The sequence below is a fragment of the Pipistrellus kuhlii genome, unplaced genomic scaffold, assembly GCF_014108245.1.
Source record: "Pipistrellus kuhlii isolate mPipKuh1 unplaced genomic scaffold, mPipKuh1.p scaffold_m20_p_2, whole genome shotgun sequence".
Classification (NCBI taxonomy): domain Eukaryota; kingdom Metazoa; phylum Chordata; class Mammalia; order Chiroptera; family Vespertilionidae; genus Pipistrellus; species Pipistrellus kuhlii.
The window spans coordinates 86,391,422-86,413,714 of record NW_023425515.1 but is presented as its reverse complement, the minus strand read 5'-3'; the positions used below and the strand labels follow the sequence as shown (position 1 = coordinate 86,413,714).

Sequence of the window (22,293 nt, the reverse complement as noted above, 5' to 3'; positions counted from 1 at the left end):
TGGCCCAAGCCTCAGCACTAGCACCAGCTTGCCTTGCTTCACAGCTGGGCTTTGCCTATGTACTTTCTAGCCCAATATAAATTGCAGCCATCATCAGATCTCTCTTTAGCTCCTTAAGGGTGGCCTCAAGCAGTTGCTGACTTTGCACCACCCAGGAGGCCCTAGAGCCAGTGCACTTGGTAGACAGCCTCAGAACATATCAGATAACTCTACATATCCACAAATGACACATGCAAGGGGCACATTATGTGAGCACCAAAGCTCCATTGAAGCAAGTCCTGCTCCATAGAGGTGTCTCCAGCACAGTAGTTCTTCCATTATAGACACAGCTGGTCCTCAAAGACAACTGGCCTGGATGTCAAGTCCTCCAAGGGAGTTGCAAGAAATACTCACAAAGTGATGAACAGCAAGGACCTATAACCAAGATTACTCTACCCAGCAGAGCTATCATTTATAACTGAAGGCCAGATAAAGAGCTTCACAGATAAAATACAGCTAAAGGAGTTCATCACCACCAAACCAGTACTACATAAATGTTGAAGGGCACTGTTTAAGAAAAGGAAGAGAAAAATGAAGAGAAAGAGGAAGAAGGAAGAGGAGAAGGAGGAGGAGAACATAAACAATAAAATGGCAATAAATACCTATCAATAAATAAAAACAATTGAATCTAAAAATCAAAATAAATGAACAAGAAACCTAATGAACAAAATAAACCAATGAATAAAATAGAATCAGAGGCATGAAAACATGGAACAGACTGAAGAGTCTCAGATGGAAAGGGAATGGGGTTGGTGGGAAGAGATTGACCAAAGATGTTATATGCATGTATGCAATACCTATGGACACAAACAATAGGTGGTGAAGGCCTGGGGGGGGGGGGGGGGGGGGGGCGGAATCTGATAGAGGGAGAAAATAAGGAGGGGAGTAGGGGGAGGACATTTATAATACTCTCAAAAAAATATTTTTTTAAAAAGAAAGAAACTATGTATTTATATATTTTACAGGTAAAAGTTACATAATGATCTTTTGTCTGCTTTCAATTCCATGATATTATATTTGATTACTAAGACAAGAAGAGCTTTCTCCATAATTAATTATCAAGGTAATAGAATGTCTAGTTTAACAATAGAAGTTAACTGGAAACTTAGTGGTGTTTTTTTGCATGTCAATACAAAAGCCAGATTAGAGGAAAATCGATACATTAAGGCTATCTTGATCATATGAGATAAAACTAGAGGTATTTTAAAAAGGAAGACATAGGAGTGAGCACTTAGACCTTCTATAAAGTTTATAACCTTCCTTTTTTTTTTTTTTTTTAATTCTGACAACCATAAAAATTCAAGTAGAATAGGAACTAGCACAGAAACAGGAGATGATCCAGAATATTTATGTTGGTACAGGCTTCATTTATAATGAATTATATATTCAAAGAATAAATAATCACTATTTGTCCCTCCTGATTTCCTGTTTTTTACCATCCAAATATAGGAGTTGGCCTACGTTATGCACATTTTTCTTGATTATTTAAATGTATTCTCAAATGTTAACTTAAACGTATCTCTTCAGAAATAATTAGCCTTAAATATAAATGTGTCAAGAGTTTAAAACATGCTCATTTGAAAGATAATTTTATCAAAACATAGTCCTTTTGTAAGTTGCACCTTTAAACTTTTGCTGGCTCCAAATTTAAAGTTGGGTTTAAAAAACTAAAGAGCAATAGCTTTCTGTTGTAATTGCAGATTTTATTTATTACGCTGATTTAGTTCTATAAACTAAACTGAGAATCAAGGCAATATGAGAAAGTATAATTTCATCACCAATTAACTGTGAATAGAGAACTATAAACCTGGGTTTTAAATAAATGTTTTTTTAAAAATGTGAATAGCTAGTTCTGACATAGTTTTAAATTTACTTTATTTTTTTTTTTTATCTCTCTAAATTTTATGCTCAGATCTTTGGTACTGTCTCAATTTAAGTAGTACTTAGTTTTGTGAGTGTGATCCAATCATCTAAATTTCCAGGGGCTGATTCCATGATAATATGATTGAGTCAAAATAATCTGTCTCTAAATTCCTTTCTATGTCTATAATTGTATAGTTATCTGATTTTATATATTCAAATTCTAGTTGAATGCTGGAGACAATGTTGGATATTATGAAAACTGATTATGTAATTAAAATCTTGAAAGCAAATTATAAGAAGATATCAAACATCATTTACATATATGCATAGTTATAATATGTATAGTTTCCCATATAATTATATATAAGCTTAAAATAAATTAGATCTAAATTTCATTTGTCTTTCTAATCCATGTAAATTCTCAATTTCTGCCATATACACAGTGGCATTCTTTCAAAGGAATGAAACTTTCTGGCTACTGCTTACATGTTTATTGAAAATAAGAGAAGCCCAATTCTTATCCAAATAAAACACATATCTACACTCTAGAAGTAAATATTGAATCAGCAGCCAACAATTCTTCTTATGGTAATTCCAGATGAGCTGCCTTTGGTATTTGTATAAAGAAACTGAACTACTGAGGTTTAATGCACTCCCAGGTTGCACTACAGTAGGCAAGATAATAAAATATGAGGCATATAGCCGAAACCGGTTTGTTTCAGTAGATAGAGCATCAGACTGCGGACTGAAAGGACCCGGGTTCGATTCCAGTCAAGAGCATGTACGTTGATTGCAGGCAAGTCCCCAGTGGGGAGTGTGCAAGAGGCAGCTGGTCAATGTTTCTCTCTCATCCACATTTCTAACTCTCAATTCCTCTCTGTGTAAAATCAATAAAAATATATTTTTTTAAAAATATGAGGCATATACATCTCTGGATATAGCTTACCAAAAGTATAATTGATTTCTAAAAATTAGAAATTACTTAAAATCATACTTTACAATACCAGTTAAAAGCATTTCTCTCAATGAAAACTATCCCACACTATTCTTAAAAAAACAACATACTTATATTCAATATATTTAAGATTAACAATGGAGGGGGATGAATCAACTTCAGTGCAAATGGTCAACAGAAAACAGCTCCAAATAAAATTTTTTTAAAAGTAAAATATTTCACCAAATATGTATAAATCCAAATTAAGCTTGAATAACAGCTAGAATGAGAAACATGATAGTAAATTCAGATAAAGAGTGGATTGTATTCATATGCAAATCTAGAGATTTTCCTGCAGCAAAGCCAGTACACAGGTTTGATTTCAGTTATTGCCCTTATCACTGAAAATGATCCCACTCTGCCATCCCCCCAAGAAACACAGAAAGCCCCTTTTACTTACTGGCTACCTCCAGCGATGCATTGTGGCTCACAGCCTCGCCGAGGTAATTCCGCGCTACACAGATGTAGATCCCTTCATCCGGCCTACTTTTCCGTCCATGTACAATTCGTAAGAAAAATAAAGATCCACTTGGCAACAACATGCGGTGTGAGCGAGGGTCATCTTTGTCCGTCTCCACTCTCTCCCCGCCTTTGTACCATTCAATAGTCGGTGTGGGGCGACCCTCAGCTTTACAGTTCAAAGTTGCAGGTTCTCCTTTTGAGACAATTAGGTCTGAAGGGTGTTCAACAATGCGAGGTGGAAAATCTTCCTGACGAAGACGGGAGCCTGCAGAAGAAATGACAAAATAGCTTAATATTATCACTTGAAAACAATAAAGGTCTTATTACAGAAGACTAGGCATTAGCACTGTTGTTTAAGCACTGAGTTCTATTGAGCCATGTGCCCTGCCCTCTTCACTAACTAATCCTTCTGGGGTCCACCTTGACACCATGCAACTCCTGACTCTTTTAGTCCCTCCACTTAGTTAGCACAAATACTGCCTGCTCTTCAAATCTCTTGTCCACAAATCCTCTCAGAAGCCATCATCCTGTTGGTACCATTTATATGCCTGCTTTTGCAGAGGAAGGTGTTAGAGAATTGTTGAGTATTACAAAAGTTGGCATGACTTCTTAAAGTTTCCTTTTTAACTTACATCAATCAGCACTTAAACAAAACATGCTATATACTAGTGAGCATTTATATTCAAATATATGGCGAAACTTTTTATAGAAATTTTTATATCTTTCTAAATATTACAACTATATAATACAAATAAATAATACTTGTATATATACTTTTTCTGTTTTTATTAATAAGTTCATTGCTCTAGAATAACTATGTTGACATTTTAATAGACTTCAAAGATGAAATGTCAAATAATTGAGTTTAAATAATTAAATATAATATTAAATGCTAAAGGATATTGGGTGAAGAGCTACATTCTAGAGCCCATGCATTACTAAATGAAGTCCTAATAATATGTGCCATTTAAATATTTTGTGTCTATACCTTATTTTCCCAATGAGATTATAATCTCTAAAGCAAGAAATGAGTTTCACATTTTTAATACTTACTCCTACCTTATTGCTACCATTGATAGATTTAATGAGTTAATTTCTTAGAGATTTCTCAAATTTAAAAACTCAACTTAAATTTAGTTGTGCTCCAAACCTATTATCATCTAATGTTCCAATCTCAATGGAAAATGAAAATAAAGAAAAAATTCTTCCTTGATAACTCCCTTCCAATCACCTCATCCTCCCCCAAATTTCTCAAATCAATCTACTCATCTCCATCTCTACAGGCAGCTACCATCCCGGATCAAGCTCCTATCAATCCCACCAGGATTTAGGAAAGCTCTTAAATGGCTTTACTTCAATGTAGCCATGAAGGCTTTGAAATGTAAATACAATCTGGGTCCTCCACTATTTCAATGGCTCTTAAAATAAACCCACTGTGCTTAAGATAAAGTCCTTAACAAGACCTACAAGAGCCAGACTGTTCACTCCCTATCTAGCTCTCCAGACTCTTCCTGTCCCATCCCCTTCTCTGCTTTCTTCGCCCCAATCTTCTGCTAGCTCCACAAACATTTTGAGCTTCTGCCAGTCACAGAGTCTGCCTGCCACAGGTTCTGAGCTTAAAATGATCTTTTCCTAGTTTATATCCACTTTCCTTTCAAATCCCTGGTCTCCCTGATCTCTACCACAATTCAAGGTTCCTTTTATAAACCTAAGTAACAGTGCATGGCTATCCTTGGTAAGAGTGATCAGAATTACAGCTTTAAATACTATGTCTTTTGCATCTCACTCTGTAAGATCTGTGGGTCTGATTCTGTTCAATTGCTTCTTATACACTTGGCAGAGTGCTGAGCATACTACAGATAATCAATAGGTGTGTGTTGAATAAATAAAAAATGAATGAAGTGCTGACAGGAAAAGACCTATTTGAATGGAATGTTCTTAAGCTTAATAAAGCTTTTTATAAAGAGACTTAAAAGAATTTACTTTTTTAATTGTAACCAAAATACATACTATTTAACCTTTACTAGACTATAAGTCATACATAGGGCTTATTTGTATCTTTAATTTTTGACTGCTGCAATTTACATTTCTATCATTTGCTTATGTCACCAGAGGAAAAAAATGAATATGTGTGCACAGGGGGAGTACCCCTCAGCCTAGTCTGTACCCTCTCCCAACAGGGACCCCTCAGGGATGTCTGACTCACAATCCTGAACCACTGGCTCCTATTCGCTCACCTGCTTGCCTGCCTGGCCGACCCTAACTGCCCTCCTGCCAGCCTGATCACCTCTCACTGCCTCTGCTGCCAGACTGGTTACCCCTTACTACCCTCCCCCTGCGAGCCTGGTTGCCCCCAAATGCACCCCTATGCTGGCCTAGTCGCCCCACGTAGTCTGCTTGATCAGTCGTTTGGTCATCCCTCACTAACCCCCCAACTGGCCTGATTGTAGGCAACCATCTTGTGAGGGCTTGAGGGTTAATTTGCATATTACCTGTTTATGATATAAGATGTCTAAAAAGCAAAAATGGACAAATAGCTTTAGCTTTATGCATGATATACTGCATAAGTTCTTTAAATAAAACCAGGCTCTAAAAGTGGATAAAATAAATCAGCAACTTGAGAAAAAAGTACAACTTAGAAAGTCATACTCTCTCAAAAAGGTATATTAAATTCAAATTAGATTTTAAATTATTCAATTAGAAGTGTTATAAAACTTCAAAAAAATAACGTGTTATATAAAGTACTGGCTACTGCTTTGACTGTAATTATGAAAGGTGGATATTAATTAGTATTAACTGTTGAGGTAAGATATGTTCAATTTAAACAAATTTTATTTTTAGGGTTTTTGTTTGCTTGTTTCTTCATCCTTACCAGAGGATATTTTCCCAAAGGTGTTTAGAGAGAGTAGAAGGGAGGAGGGGGAGACACACAGCGAGAAACATCCATGTGAGAGAGAGACATCAGTTGATTGCCTCTCACACTAACCCAACCTGGAGCTAGAGATCAAGCCTGCAACCAGGTACATGACCTTGACTGGAATCCAACCCTAGACCCTTTATTTCGAAGGCCAATGCTCTATCAGGCCAAACTGGCAAGAGCAGCAAATTTTACATTCAATTCTGTAAGTCCATTTCAGATAGGAAATAAGGGTGCATAGGTTGCTATGGAAACACAAAGAAAGGACACTTAAGACTACTTGAGCAAGACAGCAGAGAAGGCAAGGCATCCTGAGATATGAAACTTGAGCCTCAGAAAAAGAATCAGGAAGAAAAGAAAGGAGATAATATCATTCAAAGGCACAGCAACGAAAGAATATGGTGCACTTGTTAACTCAGACCTGCAGGTAGGTTAGTATGGCCTCAGTGTAAGGTTCAAGTCAAGATTAGAAAGCATGTGCCTGAAGAAGTAGCTAGAAGCAATAATATAATGTGATTGGTACATCAAGTCAAAGATCTGGAACCAACTGAAGACAATGAGGACATTTAAATATTTTAAGGAAGGGGTCACATGCTCAAGTTTGATTTTAAAATGCTCGCTTTTGGTAGTATGAAACTTATACCTTAGCAGGATATGCTAGGAAGGGATTAGTTAGGACACTTTTACACTCTTCAAGCAATAAATTCCAAAACTTGGAATTGGATATTGACAGACAGAGGGAAAATAACGGGAAGAATCTAGAGATATTTAGACAGAATATCATCAGGATCTATTCACTGGCAATGTGTGGAGAATGAAAATTAAAATGCACAGGATGAAGAAGCAGGGGGCAGGGAGGTTTCAAGTTTCTGATCTGAGCAATGAGTGAAGGGTAGTCCCAATGAGGGTGGAGAATGGAAAAGTGGGCTTGATAAGAAAAACTAGTGATGATTTATTCAGTAAGAGACATGAAGCATCTGAAGTACTTCTAGAATATTCAAATGGAGATGACAAGTTGCCAACTGAATGAATATCCAAATTTGACCTCAGCTGGAATTGTAGATGAGAATCAAGCTAGAGACTGAAACCATGGGAGAGAATAAAACCATCTAGGAAGACTGTATAGAGCAGTAACAGCCAATTATAGAAGCTAGAGATCACCCGGACTCCAGGAAGTGCAGGGGAGCTCATGTCTCAAGGCCTACCCTACAGTCACACAGAGCTGGACCACAGCCAGAAGGACTTTGGGAATTAATTCAGCCCCACGTTTTCACTATGATTTTTGTAAAGCGGCACTTAGTAGAAGAGTTTCAACAATAAAAGCTAAATTATATTCCAATAAAGGCTAAATTTCCCAAAACACCCTTTGAAATATTCTTTCCTCAAATTATTAATAGGTATTGTTCAAAAAAAAAGAGTTGCAGGGTCTATATAGTCTAGCTAATATACATTATGATTAGCCAAAAGACAGGTATAATATATAGCCTTTCTCAAACTAGGTTAGCCATTGAACTCTTTTTTATATTTATAAATACCTTGTTACCACAATAATCTGAAGAGAATGAATAGGTTTAGCAAAAAATGAATTGTTTAGCAAAAAATAACTTTACAAATCATAACAACAGAAATAGAAATTTCACATTTCTCATAAAGTTTAACCTTCAGGGGAAAAAAACTTTCCAATTCCTGAGTGATATTTATGAGTGGCTAGTCAACCTCAATAATAAAAATTATAAATGACAGTCATCATCGCTATGGAATCCATAATAATTTTTATTTATTATCAAGTCTAAGCAGATAAAAATGAAATGAGAAAACTAATATTGATTATCCATCATCTCCTTTAGCACTGTGACATCTTTATGGGGCAGGTGTTGTATCTGGTGTCCATGCGGGGGAACTGAGACTCTCGGCCACCGTACAGCTGGAAGGCGGCTGTGCTGGATTCAATCCTCGTGAAATTCAGACCCTGTCTTCTCTCGCTATTCCGTAAGTGCTGCTGGGATTCATATGTTAGAATACAGCAAGAGCCACGCCTTGTCCATTCTTGTTCCAAACAATGGTAGTATTAAGTCTGATTACTTATTTTTTAAATACAGTAATAAAAACAACAGGAAGCATTCCTGATGGCAACTGCTGTTCTTTTCCCATGCTTGCACAGAATATCTAACTGCAAATCAATTGATTTCATGGTCAATTAACTCAATAAAGACCTTCGTGATAAATAAATGATATAAATTTTCCCTATACTGTATCATCTTTTCTAAATACAATATTGCATTTTTTAGTAAATCTATATACTATATAAAAACCTAAGATCCAAATAGACCAAAGAGTGAAACAAGCAAGCAACCAGTTTCTAGGACATGCACTGACCACCATGGTGAGTGTAGGCTGTGGTGAGACGTTATCAGGGTGAGGCTCTGGTGGTTACTAAAAATTCTTTACTCCCACACATCGCCATCCCACCCAGCACTTGCACCTATTGCTGGTGCTGGCCCCACCCACTCCTGGTGCCAGCCCTGATAGCCCTTGAGGGCTTCTCCACCTTCCCCTGCTCCTGAGGGGTGATCAGGACAGCAACCACTGCTCACACCTGCTGACAACACAGGCCCCTCTCACATCCATTGCTGGCTCCAGTCCCAATCACTCTGCATGTGGGAGTGGTGGTGAGAGCGGGGGTGCTGGCAGACAGGGGACTGGGGGCCACAGTAGGAGGGGGTGCAGAGGGTAGGCCGAGACCTGCCCCTATGCCCACTGCAACCTCACCCACAGTGCCTTTCAAGGTGCATGAATTCATGCACTGGTTCCCTAGTGTTTTTATATTATCAGTTTTTAACATTCAGAGAATGTCAACATACACTGTTTGCGTAACCAAAATTTAATATCACTGGTACCCAAATTTTTTAAACTTTTCTAATGGAAAAATTACCAAATTTCTATCAATAACCAGGACTAACTTTTTCAGAAGGCTTTGAGGAGTTATAGCAGGACCCAATAGGGAAGAGCATATATGAATCTCAGAAGAGAGTAGATGAAAAATGCTTAAATGATTTAAACCCTAGAAGAGGTGACCACCTGCACTGTTACAAACCTCCCTATGATATTATTGGCTCATTATTCATAAAACATATTCTCCCTTCAGTCATCAATTCTGAGTTCCTACAAGCTACCTGACAATCCCATTCTGAGAATGCTAATCTGGATACTTTTCAATGTAACAATATATAAGGTTTATACTGAACTTGGCAAAACCAACTTCTAGGTCTCAACTGCACTCTGCATAGGAATCCTAAAGGAGGATAAAAAGAGAAAGGGCCTGATGGCATGAGGTTTTAGCAAAAACTAGGATGATAATGTCAGCTGCCCTTGGCAAGAATCCTGTTAGGACCTTGGGAATATAACAGGATTGACTTCGGGCAAGGCCAGCATCAGGGAAAAGTACATGGCAGGATCCCTTCAACAACTGCCCATTTGGAAGATAAAATATAAATACCAGTGACTGAAATAACTAAATATTTACACAACCACAGCTGGAAAAAGATATACACATAAGTGCTAAGTATTTCAAAGAAATATATCAAAGTCACATGAGATTTATGATGAGGAAACCAAACTCCTAGTTGGACTATAAACTGTCCCCCCTTTAAGACATCACATTTACAGGAATGCAAGCAAGTAACCATGTACAATTCTGATCATGTTAACATTCTGCTGAGGTATGTAAAACACATACACATATAATTTTATTCTTTTTTAATATATATGATTTTATTCTTTTTTTTCCAGCATGGCAGTAACATTTACCTCAGGGTTTTGTTTATTTATGCTTTCAAATCTGTTTCTTCATAGTAGATTGAGTGAAACAATATTTATTTTATTAACAAAGTCTTGTTTTATACAAATTTCTTTTTCATATTCTTTGGTGGGTAACATTAAAATGATCAAAATGTACATTTATATCATATACAATACAGCTTGTAGCAAAAAAAAAAAAGTTATAAAATTGATAGAAGCACAAGAGAAAACAGGTTCAGTGAGTAGCTGACAGATGTGCAATAAATATTAATAGGCAATTTGGTGACATTTGACCAACGTAGGGGGTAGGAGTAAATATATTTGCCTTGACAACATACCTATATTTGTAAAAGAATACCTATATTCTTAAGAGTACTGCCTCTTAAACCTTCTTATATAAACCCCATTTACATTTTAAAGAGTAGACAGCCTCCAATTATTAACATAAATCCAATTATGGGGGACAATTCTATAATTTTCCTGTCAGAATTTCATCCTACAAAGAATTATTAGTTAAAAATAAGAAGACAGCGCCTTGTAATTACTCATTGTGCAGAGAGTAGACTTACATGTCCTCTACTGAGTTACACACTTCCCAATGCTCACACTTCCCACAGGAGTAAGTATGAAACAGACCTTAGTCTACACAAAAACTAGGTGGTTTCACCAAAAACTACATGGAAAAAAGAAATACAAAAGAAACAGAATGCATTAAAATAGCAACATGGTGATGCTTCGGGCTATTTTCCTTTTATTATAATTCTACCTAAAGACAGGATGAGGGAGGGTTTGAGGCAAAATTTAGAATGATGTTAATAATTAACCGAGTCCCATGGGCAGTATCTGTTATTACCTAAAATTATTAACAAAATAGAGTGAACAGACTCCTACGAATGAATTCCCTTTGTAATATGCCTATAGAATCTATAATAATAAAAGTATTATATACTAATTAGACAGGACAGCTGAACAACATTCCAGATTTCATTCTGGACATCCTTCCAGTGAAACTGTGGTGGCAGGGGCCAAGGTAGAGGCAGTTAGGGGCTATCAGGCAGGCAGGCCAAGTGGTTAGGAGTGATCAACAGGCAGACAAGTGGTTAGGAGCTAGCAGTCCCGGATTGCAAGAGAGGTGTCCAACTGTCTGAAGGATTGAGCCTAAACTCTCAGTTGGACATCCCCCGAGGGGTCCCAGATTGCAAGAGGATGCAGGCCAGGCTGAGGAACCTCCCCACCCTGTGCACAAACTTCATGCACTGGGCTTCTAATTTGTTATAATATGGTTGTATTCCCAGAGATATGAGAAGGACTGACTGATAGTAACATAAGTAACATTTTAGATACAATATTGTTTGCCCTCCTCCACAATTTTTAATATCAACTTTAAGTCGAAGACACTTCTGTCCCAAGACCCAAATATTGCAAAAGCTACCAGGGCATTAACTGGTGGAACTGCCTGATTCTATCCAATCAGGCAGGATTTCAATCTAAATGGGAACAAAAGGGACAGAAGGGTTGAAGTTGGTTAGATGAGTTCATGCTTCTATTTCCCTTTAGTGAATTTGAATTAACATTGACATATGAAAATTTTTACTGTCTATAAACTGCCAAACAAAAAGATCTACCTATCTTAAAATATATCTCTCACTTGGCTCTCCATAGCTTGCTTCTATATTGTATAAAAGCATTGGCTACACAAAGAAATCCTATATAATAAAGAGCTAATATGCAAATGGTTACACACCCTCACGCCATCATACCATCATGCCATCATGCCATAAGGAATCAGACACTCAACACTAGGGAGAGAGGAATGAGGACCAGCCAGGCACAAATGAGCTTGCAAGAAAGGAATGGGGACCAGCTAGGCTGCAGACCCGGAGAGGGACAAGCCGCATTCCCTACAGTCCCAGGTGCCAGTAGGTGGGGTTATGGCCCAGGAGAGGGACAAGTCACCCACCCTGTGGTCCCGGGTGCCAGTGGTTGAGGCTGGGGCCCAGGAGAGGGGCAAGCCACCCACCTCACAGTCCCAGATGCCAGGGCTGTGCCTGCACCTGCAGCTCGGGAGAGAGTCAAGCCACCCGCCCTGCAGTCCTATGCATCTACAGCTGTGGATGACCCAGGCAAAGCAGGCCTGGATCTTGGGTGCCTGCAGCCAGCCAGAGGGAGGGAAGCCCAGGTACCAGGTGCTTGCGACTGGCCAGAGGAGGGAATCCTGGGTCCTAGGTTTGGGGCAAGGCAGAGGCAGTTAGGGGTGATCAGGCCCACAGGAGAGTAGTTAGGGGCATTCAGGCAGGCAGGCAGAAGGGTTAGAAGAGATCAGACAGGCAGACAGGCAGGTGAGCGGTTAGGAGCTAGCGGTCCCAGATTTCTAGAGGCAGTCGGACATCCCTAGAGGGGTCCCAGATTGGAGAGGGTGAAGACTGGGCTGAGGAATCCACACCTCCATGCACAAATTTCATGCACTGGGCCTCTGATATAAAATAAAACACCTGACCTTCATAGCCTACAATTCACCTCAAAAAGAAATATTAACAAGGATAATATACTATCTAGTAAAAGAATAATATGCGAATTGACCATACATCCACTATACCCACAAGCCACGCCCACCAGCCACATCCACCAGCCAATCAGATCGAGTATGCAAATAAACCCAACCAAATTGGCTACAGCCACAGAGAGCAGGAGGGAGGCTTGGGTTTTCCAGGCAATGGAGGAAGCCAAGCTTTCCGCCTGCCCTTGCCGGCCTAAATGTCCACTCACGGCTACAAAGTTTCAATTGTAGAAGGTAAACAAATTCCAACAGAAATGGCTGCAGCCACAGAAAAAGCAGGAGGCTTGGTTCCACTCCAGGCTACAAAGTTTCAATTGTAGAAGATACATAAACCCCAGATACCAGTGCCTCTGCTTGGATCACCAGGGGGCATGGCCTGCCTGCAAACCACCACTCAGGCCATCCCACACCCCAAGGGAACACGAACCCTGATCCGGGACATCCTTCAGGGCAAACCAGGTGGCCCCCACTAACCTCTATCCTATCTAATAAAAGAGTTATATGCATAACTGCCCCCATGTGGTCAAAGATCCTGCCCCCATGTGGACACAAGATGGCCAGCAGGGGAGGGCTGTTGGGAGGGACCAAGCCTGCAAGGGAGGGCAGTTGGGGGTGATCAAGCCTACAGGGGAGGGCAGTTAGGGGTGACCAGACCAACAAAGGAGGGAAGTTGAGGGCAACCACGCCTGCAGGGGAGGGCAGTTGGGCGGGACCCAGGCCTGCAGGGAAGGACAGATGGGGGAGTCTAGGCCTGCAGGGAAGGGCAATTAAGGGTGACCAGGCCTGAAGGGGAGGACAGTTAGGGACAAACAGGCTGGCAGGGAGCAGTTAGACATCAATCGGGCTAGCAGGGGAGTGGTTAGGGGATGATCAGGCTGGCAGGCAAAAGCGTTTAGGGACAATCAGGAAGGCAGGCATGCAAGCAGTTGGGAGCCAGTAGTCCTGGTTTGTGAGAGGGATGTCCGACTGCCCACTTAGGCCCAATCCCACCAGAAACGGGCAGTCAGACATCCCTTGAGGGGTCCCAAATTGGAGAGGGTGCAGACTGGGCTGAGGGACAACCCCACTTTGTGCACAAAAATTCATGTAACACTAGGCCTTCCTTCCCCCAACTGCTGTCACCAGCTTCCCTCCAGCACCCAGGACCCAAACTTCCCTCGGTCCACCAGCAGGCACCCGGGACCCAGGCAGCTTCCCACCAACCCTGGCTTCGTCCAGAAGGATGTCGTCTAATTAGCATATTATCCTTTTGTTATTTTAGATGAAGAATCAATTACTTTTCCCCTAACTATGTAAGAAAAGTTGCAAATTAAGGTAGACTCCCATTTTAGTTGAGAATTTAACTCAAAAAATTTTATTTACACTGTAAAACATCTTTCATAATACATGAAAAATAAAACTAGAGCACTATACCCAACCAACTTATTGGTACTAAGAATCATTAGCGATTGATTCTTGCTAAAGCCAGCTAAAGAAAGCATCTGTTCCTTGTGGAAAGATCCCATATAAATCCACTGAATAAATGTGACTTTCAAAATTTAAAAGACACATGAATGCTTTTTAAATATTACTGAGAATAGGAAAGTATTATCTTTTTCTTCCTTTTCAATATAAATAAGAAATCTTAGGGTGGCCAGATAGATGAAATTTGTAAGTTGTGCCAAATGACACACCAAGTCAATTCTGTAAATACATAAAGGTTATAAAAATTCACAAGTAACACTGTATTTACTAATGCTTATCTGAATAGACAAAAATGTTCAGGTATAATAATATAATAGCTTATCTCAGGTTTTATTACCATTTTTTCAAAAACAAAGAATTTTGGATAGCATTTTGTACTCTGAAAAACAGTATTTGGGTGGTCCTATGAATTTTGTTATTGCAATAAAAATATAGTTCCTCCCAACAATGGATTTTCAACATATTAGGACAAATTACATGGCATTGCAAACAATGTTAATCCACACTTCATTTCTTTATATATAATATGGAATAGGAAATAGTTATACATTTGAGCCAACTAGAACCTTAATATAGAGAACTTCCTTATTGAAATGGAACTCAAAAATATTCCTATAACTGTATAAAACAAACCTTGCTTAACAAATTTCCTCTGTCCTGAATTTAAATTTCTAAAGGGAAATCATGATTCTAAAATTAATCTTACTTTTTATTTAAAATAAGTATTTAAGTCAATTCTTTCTCTAAAGAGTTGCATTGGATGTTCACAGAATCTCTACATCACAGATATAATTAACTGAATCATTAGTCTAAAAATCGATTAAAACACTAAAATAAAGCTTCAACTTTACTTTTTTAGTTAGGTAGTCATGAATATTTCTGAGACATATTTATAAAAAAACTATGAATGTAGGTGTCTGCAAGTTGGAGTATGGAACAACAATTTGAAGGATAGCGGTCTAAGGACATTTACACTTTTGGAAAACAAAATACCTAAAACAGCCTTTTAAAGGATTAGGGAGAAATCCTTAAAAGAATGTTGTCAACTTCATTATTTTTTTAAACTCAGTCTGTACTTATGTCATGAATGAGAATTTCTAAAGAAACTCGCTTACACATTAGTCAACTGTCATCTTTACCTTCCTTGTATCTTCCCCATTTCTCTCTCATTGTATCTCTAATTTAGTTATCCCAGATCCTAAGAAGCACCTTGACAAAGGATGCTGAGAGACATATTCTAATCCTGTGACATACAATATATGGAGACTTAAAAAGAATTCCAAATATTAACTTAAAATCTATTCAGCAATCTTTATTTTTTAAAGGGGTAAGTACATAATTCATCAGTCAAACAAAATTATATGTATTAGAACCAAAAGCAGAAAATCCACCATAAAATAATATACAACTTTTGATACAAAGATTAAAAAAGTTATCCTATTTCCAAAGCATTTTTCCTTTTTTTTACACCTTGAGTTCAGAACTGTTGCTCTCTCTCTTTTTCTTTTTTCTTTTTTTTGGGGGGGAAGAAGTGTCGGCTGGGGACAGGTAAGTTTGTACTTTTCCTTTTTCTTTTGAAATAGAGATATAGTATTATTTTTTTCCTGTGATTTTTTTAAAACTGTGTTAATATGATGCCTATATCCATTTTACATTCTGTTATTCTAATGCAAATTTAAAAGGAAAATATAAAACTTTGAATCACTATTTTGATAGTGGTTTAATTAAATTTGAAAGGAAGGGGCCATATTGTCAATTTTGTTTAGAAAGCATTTATAATATTGAAATACTAGTGTTTAGTCACATTTAATTTAGACCACTGAAATATTTCTTCATCTCCAATGCTTATAACATCACCTAGAACTCAGCAGGTACTCAATAAACATTTGTTGAATGAATGAACAAATACTGGAAAAAGAAAATGAAGGAAAGATTAGAGATAGCAGTGTAGGTAAATGCCTGTACCTGCCACCTCCCACAACATCAAAATTACAACTAAATACAGAACAACCATCATTCACAACTGCCTGAAATCTGGCTGAGTGGAAGTCCTACAATAGAGAAGAAGAAAGCACATTGAGACTGGTAGGAAGGGTGGAGGTGAGGAACGGGCTGGTCCAATATCCATATATGATATTTTTGTAATCGGGAGAAGATCGTCTCTGCAGAAGGCACCTGTGAGAAACAAGGGGTCCCTAATACCAGACCCCCAGCCCAAGATCCAGAGCTGGGAAGAGAAGTCTCCATAAATTCAGGCTGTAAAAACCAGTGAGGATTGAGGCCAAATGACATGGAGATTTCTGGAAACTCGGGTTTTCCTTTAAGGGGCTGGGTCACTAACTTACAAAGTCCCACTGACTATGAGCTCCAGTACCAGGAGGCATTGTGGGACCCAGACACTTATGGGGAGGAACTGAATTGTCGGCCATTGGGGCAGGAACTCAGAGGCAGTTTTCTACTAGACAGAGGTGCTTGCAGGGGTCACTGCTCCGTGTTGGGAAATCTCCAGTAGCAGGGCTAACTGGCAGCCATATCTGAGTTTCCATCATCATTATCCATACTGTTAGCTCTGCCCTAATGATTCCTTGAAACTGCACCCCATCAAATTTGCAGCCCCACCCAACTTGTTTGTAGCAGCTTTTCCATATGAATGGCCTGTCTTGTTCAGGCTTCAGACTTTGTTAAAAGTATCTCAAGCGATCTTCATATCACTGACAAGTGCATGCCACAACTACCAATAAAAGGCCCAAGATCCTGGTGCTATCACCATCCAGCTTTTATTCACAGCTGGGCCTCACCTGGGCACATCCAAGCCCAGGACAAAAAGCTCCTGCGGGGTGTCCTCCACCTGGTGCAAAGTCACCCAGTAGAGAGCTCGGTCCCAGTGCACCCAGTGGACAGCTTCAGACCATAGCAGATTGCAACTCTACACATCCACAAGTGACATACTCAAGGGGAAGACTCAGTGAGTACCAAAGCCACACTGAAGCAAGTCCTGCTCCAAAGGGGTATTTTCTCAACGGGAGCTCTCCCACTGTAGTCAAAGCAGGACCTCACAGCAAATTGACCTGGAGGTCAATTCCTGCAAGATATACCAACAACAATCAAGGCTGTGCACACAGTCCACACAGGGGCTCACCTAGAGAGCCCAGCTCGCCCAGCTTAGGTGACTGGGGAGGCTGAGCCACTGGGCCCTACAGGACATCTACTACACAAGACCACTGTTACCAATTCCAGGATACATAGCAGCTCTACCTAAAACATAGAAACAAACACAGGGAAGCAGCCAAAATGTGAAGACAAAAAAGCATGTCACAAATGAAAGAAATGGAATCAAGCAAACTACTGGACGGAGTTCAAAACCAACTTGTAAGGTTATTCAAGGACCTTCATGGGAGATTCAAGAATTTTAATGAGATTTTCAGGGATCTTAGTGAGATTGTCAAAGACATGAAAAGGGACCAGTCAGAAAGTAAGCATACACTAACTGAAATAAATAATAATTTACAGGGATTCAATAGTAGAGGAGAGCAGCCTGAAAATCAAATCAACAAGTTGGAAAATGAGGAGGCAAAAAACATCCAACAGAAGAGTAAAAAGAAAAAGAATCCAAAAATATCAAGATATTTTAAGGAACCTCTGGGACAACTTCAAGCACACTAACATTCACATCATGGGGTTGCCAGAAAGAGAAGAGGGAGAACGAGATATTGAAAACCTACTGTAAGAAATAATGACAGAAAACTTTCCCAACCTGGTGAAGAAAATGGACTTCTAAGTCCAGGAAGAGCAGAGTCCCTAACAAGAGGAACCAAAAGAGGCCCACACCAAGACATATCATAATTAAAATGCCAAATGTTAAAGACAAAGAGAATCTTAAAAGCAGCAAGAGAAAATTAGTTAGTTACCTAAAAGGGAGCACCCATATAATTGTCAGTTGATTTCTCAACAGAAACTATGCAGGCCAGAAGGGAGTGGCAAGAAATATTAAAGTGATGAATAGCAAGGACCTACAACCAAGATTATTCTACCCAGCAACGCTATCATTTAGAATTGAAGGTCAGGTAAAGAGCTTCACAGACAAGATGTTGGATGTTTTTTGCCTCCTCATATTCCAACTTGTTCCACAATACCCACCACCAAAGCAGTATTACGTGAGATGTTGAAGAGGAAGAAGGGGAAAAAAGGTAAAAAAAATATGAACAAAATGGCAATAAATACATATCTATCAACAAATGGATATAAAAATCAAAATAAATGAATAAGAAATCTAATGAACAAGTAAACTGGTGAATGAAATAGAATCAGAAGCATTGAAACATGAACAGATGGAGGAATCTTAGAAGGAAGGGGGTTAGGAGGTGGGAAGAGATTAACCAAAGATCTCACCTATGGACAGAGACAGAAGGATGATGAAGGCCTGAGAAAGAGTGGAAACTGGATGGAGGGGGGGGCAATGAGAGGAAAAAGGAGTACATCTGTAATATTCTCAATAATAAAGATTTAAATAATAAAGGAGAAAGATGCAAATTGTCACTTCACAATACCCACCAGCCAATCATGTGACTATGCAAATTAGTATGACAAAGATGGAAGGTTAATTTGCATATGCAGTTGCTGAGTGGCCAGGGGTGATGCAGGAACATCCCTGGGACTCAGGCGCTCCAAGCTGGCACACACGCAAGCGGCTGGGGGCGATGCAGGAATGTCCCCCTCAGCGTGAGCAGACAGCAGGGCCCTGCTTGCCCTTGGACCTGGCAGCAAAAGGCAAGCAGGCCTTCTGAGAAAGCAAATACCAGGGCCTGTGGTGTCCTCAAGCACACAGGTTGGCGAAGAGCAGAGAACCATGGGGAGCAGGCCTAAGCCATCAGTAAGACATCCCCTTGAGGGCTCCCAGATTGGAGAGGGTGCAGGTTGGGCTGAGTGACCCTCCTGTGCACAAATTTCGTGCACCATGCCCCTAGTAATAATAATAAACGGCAACAACAGCAGAAGGAGGAGGAGGAGGAGGAGGGGGGGGGGAGGAGGAGGAAGAGGAGGTAGAGGGGGAGGAGGAGGAGGGGGAGGAGGAGAGAGAGGAGGGGGAGAAAAAAGAAACTGAAAGGAGAAATTATTTAAAACCAATATCCACCCTGTTGGCCATTCGAGAGAATGTAAGGGCATCCTTGTTCTGGAAAGGAGATAGCCAAGGTGGAAAGAAGGTCTGAGGTCATCGCCTCTGTGAAGCCATTTGGAGATTAAAAACTTGGTCCAATAACAGAAGGTATCTCAATTTAAAATACTTCCAATGGCATGGAACCTTATACACATCATCATGAGTGTTAGAAACACAAGGATTAACAGAGATAAGCTGCCCAATTCTAGCAGAAGAGAGAGACCTAGAAAAATTATCTATAAAAAATCTTAAGAGTGTTGATTTCCTAGAAACTGTTGAAAATGTACAATTTTTGTTTCCTTTTCTCTAAGTTTCTCTAATTTCTAGGTATTTCATAATGTTCTAACATTGTTTTCATAATAAAACATTGTAGAAGTTTGAAAGCCAGAAGAAGAAATGCTTTTTATTTCAATACATGGCTTATGTTACATCTTTAAAATATCACAAATAAGACTGAGGAATCTTCAGCATCCTCCAGTTTTTGTAGCTGGATAACTTCAATCTTAATTCATCAGCCTGCTGAAGTGTTCCATTTTTCCAAAATATATACACTGTCCAAAAATTTTCTGACATCCTGTTTTTAACTGTTGTTGCTTGCTGAATCAAAGCAGCTGAATTTACTACAAGTTCAACGTAATTTCCTTCAAGCATTAACTAACCTTTCTGGGCTTGAGGTACTGTACAGTCTACGCCTGACCTCATACAAACCCTGTGGATATATTTTTAGGCCAAGAAATTTCTGATTTCAACAAGAGATCCATTCTCCTAAATAATGAATGAGGCCGATGGGGAAGTGAGCGTACACAGACTTCATCTTGTAAGAGAAGTGCAGTGTAACACCTTGATCATGATCTGTACATGACTGCAGATGGCGTGAATGGTAGCCAGTTCCTTTCTATTTCCTACCACTTGTCAATCCTGAGCCTCTTCTTTTTCTTTCCAAGGATTCTGAGTTCCATACTGAAGTGATGTAAGTCCATCGGCAGGGTGCCTCTGGGGCCCTCCATAATAATGTGCCTCACTTCAGATTGATGTTGACACTTACTGAGATGTGGACAGTTTGATTGCTTGAGAATGGTCTTCGTCCTCACAATAGAGGTGGCAAAAGAGCCAAATACAAACTTTTGGAAAATGAAATTCAACCTTTGCTAACTTCTTTAGCATTCATATCTTCACTCAACAAATATATACTAAGTACTCACACTGCACCAGGCCTGCTATGCCAGTTACAGGTGCTATCAGAGTGCAAACAACAAACAAAAAAAATCAAATAGTAGAACCTGTTTCTTTTTAAAAGTTGAGGGGTTTTTTTTAGTTATTACAGTAAAGATGCAAAGTTAATATTAATGATACACAAGCAATACTGCATGCACTTAAACAAAGTACATGCACTTACATACCCCTTAGACAGTATTACACTTTTTTGTGGGCACACATAAACAACCAGTGAATAAATAAAAAGGAACTGTGTATGCAAACTGCATGCAACATAGCTAGAATGAGAGAAACTTATATACTGCACACAATATAGAATGAGCAGAAACAACTGTCTTCTAACAAAATAAATTTTCCTGGAAAGGTGGAAAATCTGTATGAGATTAAAGAATTAAAAGCCAGAAACCCTGAGGCTCATAGCTGATCAGTCATGCCCTGTGTAATCACCAGGAGTTCAAAGACTGGATGGATTTAAAATGATTAACAGGTATAATTGCTTTTTTCTCTTTAGGAAGCAAATAGAACCAAGTATTTTACCCTTTTCAATACCATTACAAGGTAATTTCTGGTCTATGTTGCCAAGGAAAAATATTTTTTTAAATATATTTTATTGAATTTTTACAGAGAGGAAGAGAGAGAGATAGAGAGCCAGAAATGTCGATGAGAGAGAAACATCGACCAACTGCTTCCCGCACACCCCCAACGGGGGATGTGCCTGCAACCAACATACATGCCCATGACCAGAATCGAACCTGGGACCCTTCAGTCCGCAGACCGATGCTCTACCACTGAGCCAAACCGGTTCTGGCTAAGGAAAAATATTTTTTTAAATCTTAAATTATTTTTCCCTTCACATTTCAGCAATTCTTAGACTTTGTATTTATTAAAAAAAAAATTGAGCCCAAATAAATGATCAAAATACACTTTTCAAACTCAGCCTATAATAACTAGTAGAATATCTTAACATAATGGTTATTTCTTCAGCTTTCTGTTAATAGTAAAACAAGATCTGAGATGAAGAGAAATAAGATATAAGGTTGTCTTGTTTAATTAATTTTAGAAATATATATAATATGTCATTTAAAAAGAGTAATTTATTTTCAAATAAGTATTTTATTTATATGTTCGCATAAAACTGCATGCTGGTGTTTTCAGAGGCTAATAGAGGCACATCAAAATTGTCTGAAAATATATGCATGTGCATGTCAAAATGGAATAAGGGCACTTTCAGTAATACAACTTTGAAAAACATGTTTTAAAATTAAACATAAATGAAAGCAGTGTATATCTTTATAAATATTCTTTAATTTCTAAGTAGCAATTATTTTATTTTTCTGCTTTAGAAAAACCAGGAATTAAGTCAAATGTGTAGATAATCGGTCCCTGACCTATTTGGTCATACTTGTGGGGTATAAGGACGTGTATTTTATAGGTACACAGTGTGATTTTATACACAATTAATGTTTGAAAGCCACTGAGTTAGAGGTTGAATTTATTGTGACACACATTTTCTGTATTATTGAGCATTTAGAAATTTTACTATTTTTTAATAGTTCAACTACTATGATTAATAACTAAGCAAATAGTTATGTAGCACTTACTATACATAACATACTTTTATTTCTTTTTTTCCTTTTTTTTTTTTTAATATATTTTGATTCCAGAGAGGAAGGGAGAGGGAGAGAGAGCTAAAAAAAAAAAAAAATCAGTGATGAAAAAGAACCACTGAACGGCTGCCTCCTGCATGCCCACCCAGGGATAAAGCTGCAAGCAGGCCTGTGCCCTAACCTGGAATCGAATCCTGATCTCCTAGTTCACAGGTCAATGCA

The 22,293-nt window shown here is 38.8% G+C and overlaps 1 protein-coding gene across 8 annotated transcripts in view; it reads right to left on the bottom strand.

Annotated features, from left to right (window-relative positions):
* Window positions 1-22,293, bottom strand: part of ROBO1 (roundabout guidance receptor 1) — a 997,335-nt gene that overhangs the window by 335,872 nt on the left and 639,170 nt on the right. For all 8 annotated transcript variants that reach the window (XM_036444218.2, XM_045584064.1, XM_045584063.1 and 5 more), the window contains one exon: window positions 3,297-3,623. In XM_036444218.2, coding sequence (XP_036300111.1) covers window positions 3,297-3,623 — 327 coding nt within the window. The remainder of the gene's footprint in view (window positions 1-3,296; window positions 3,624-22,293) is intronic.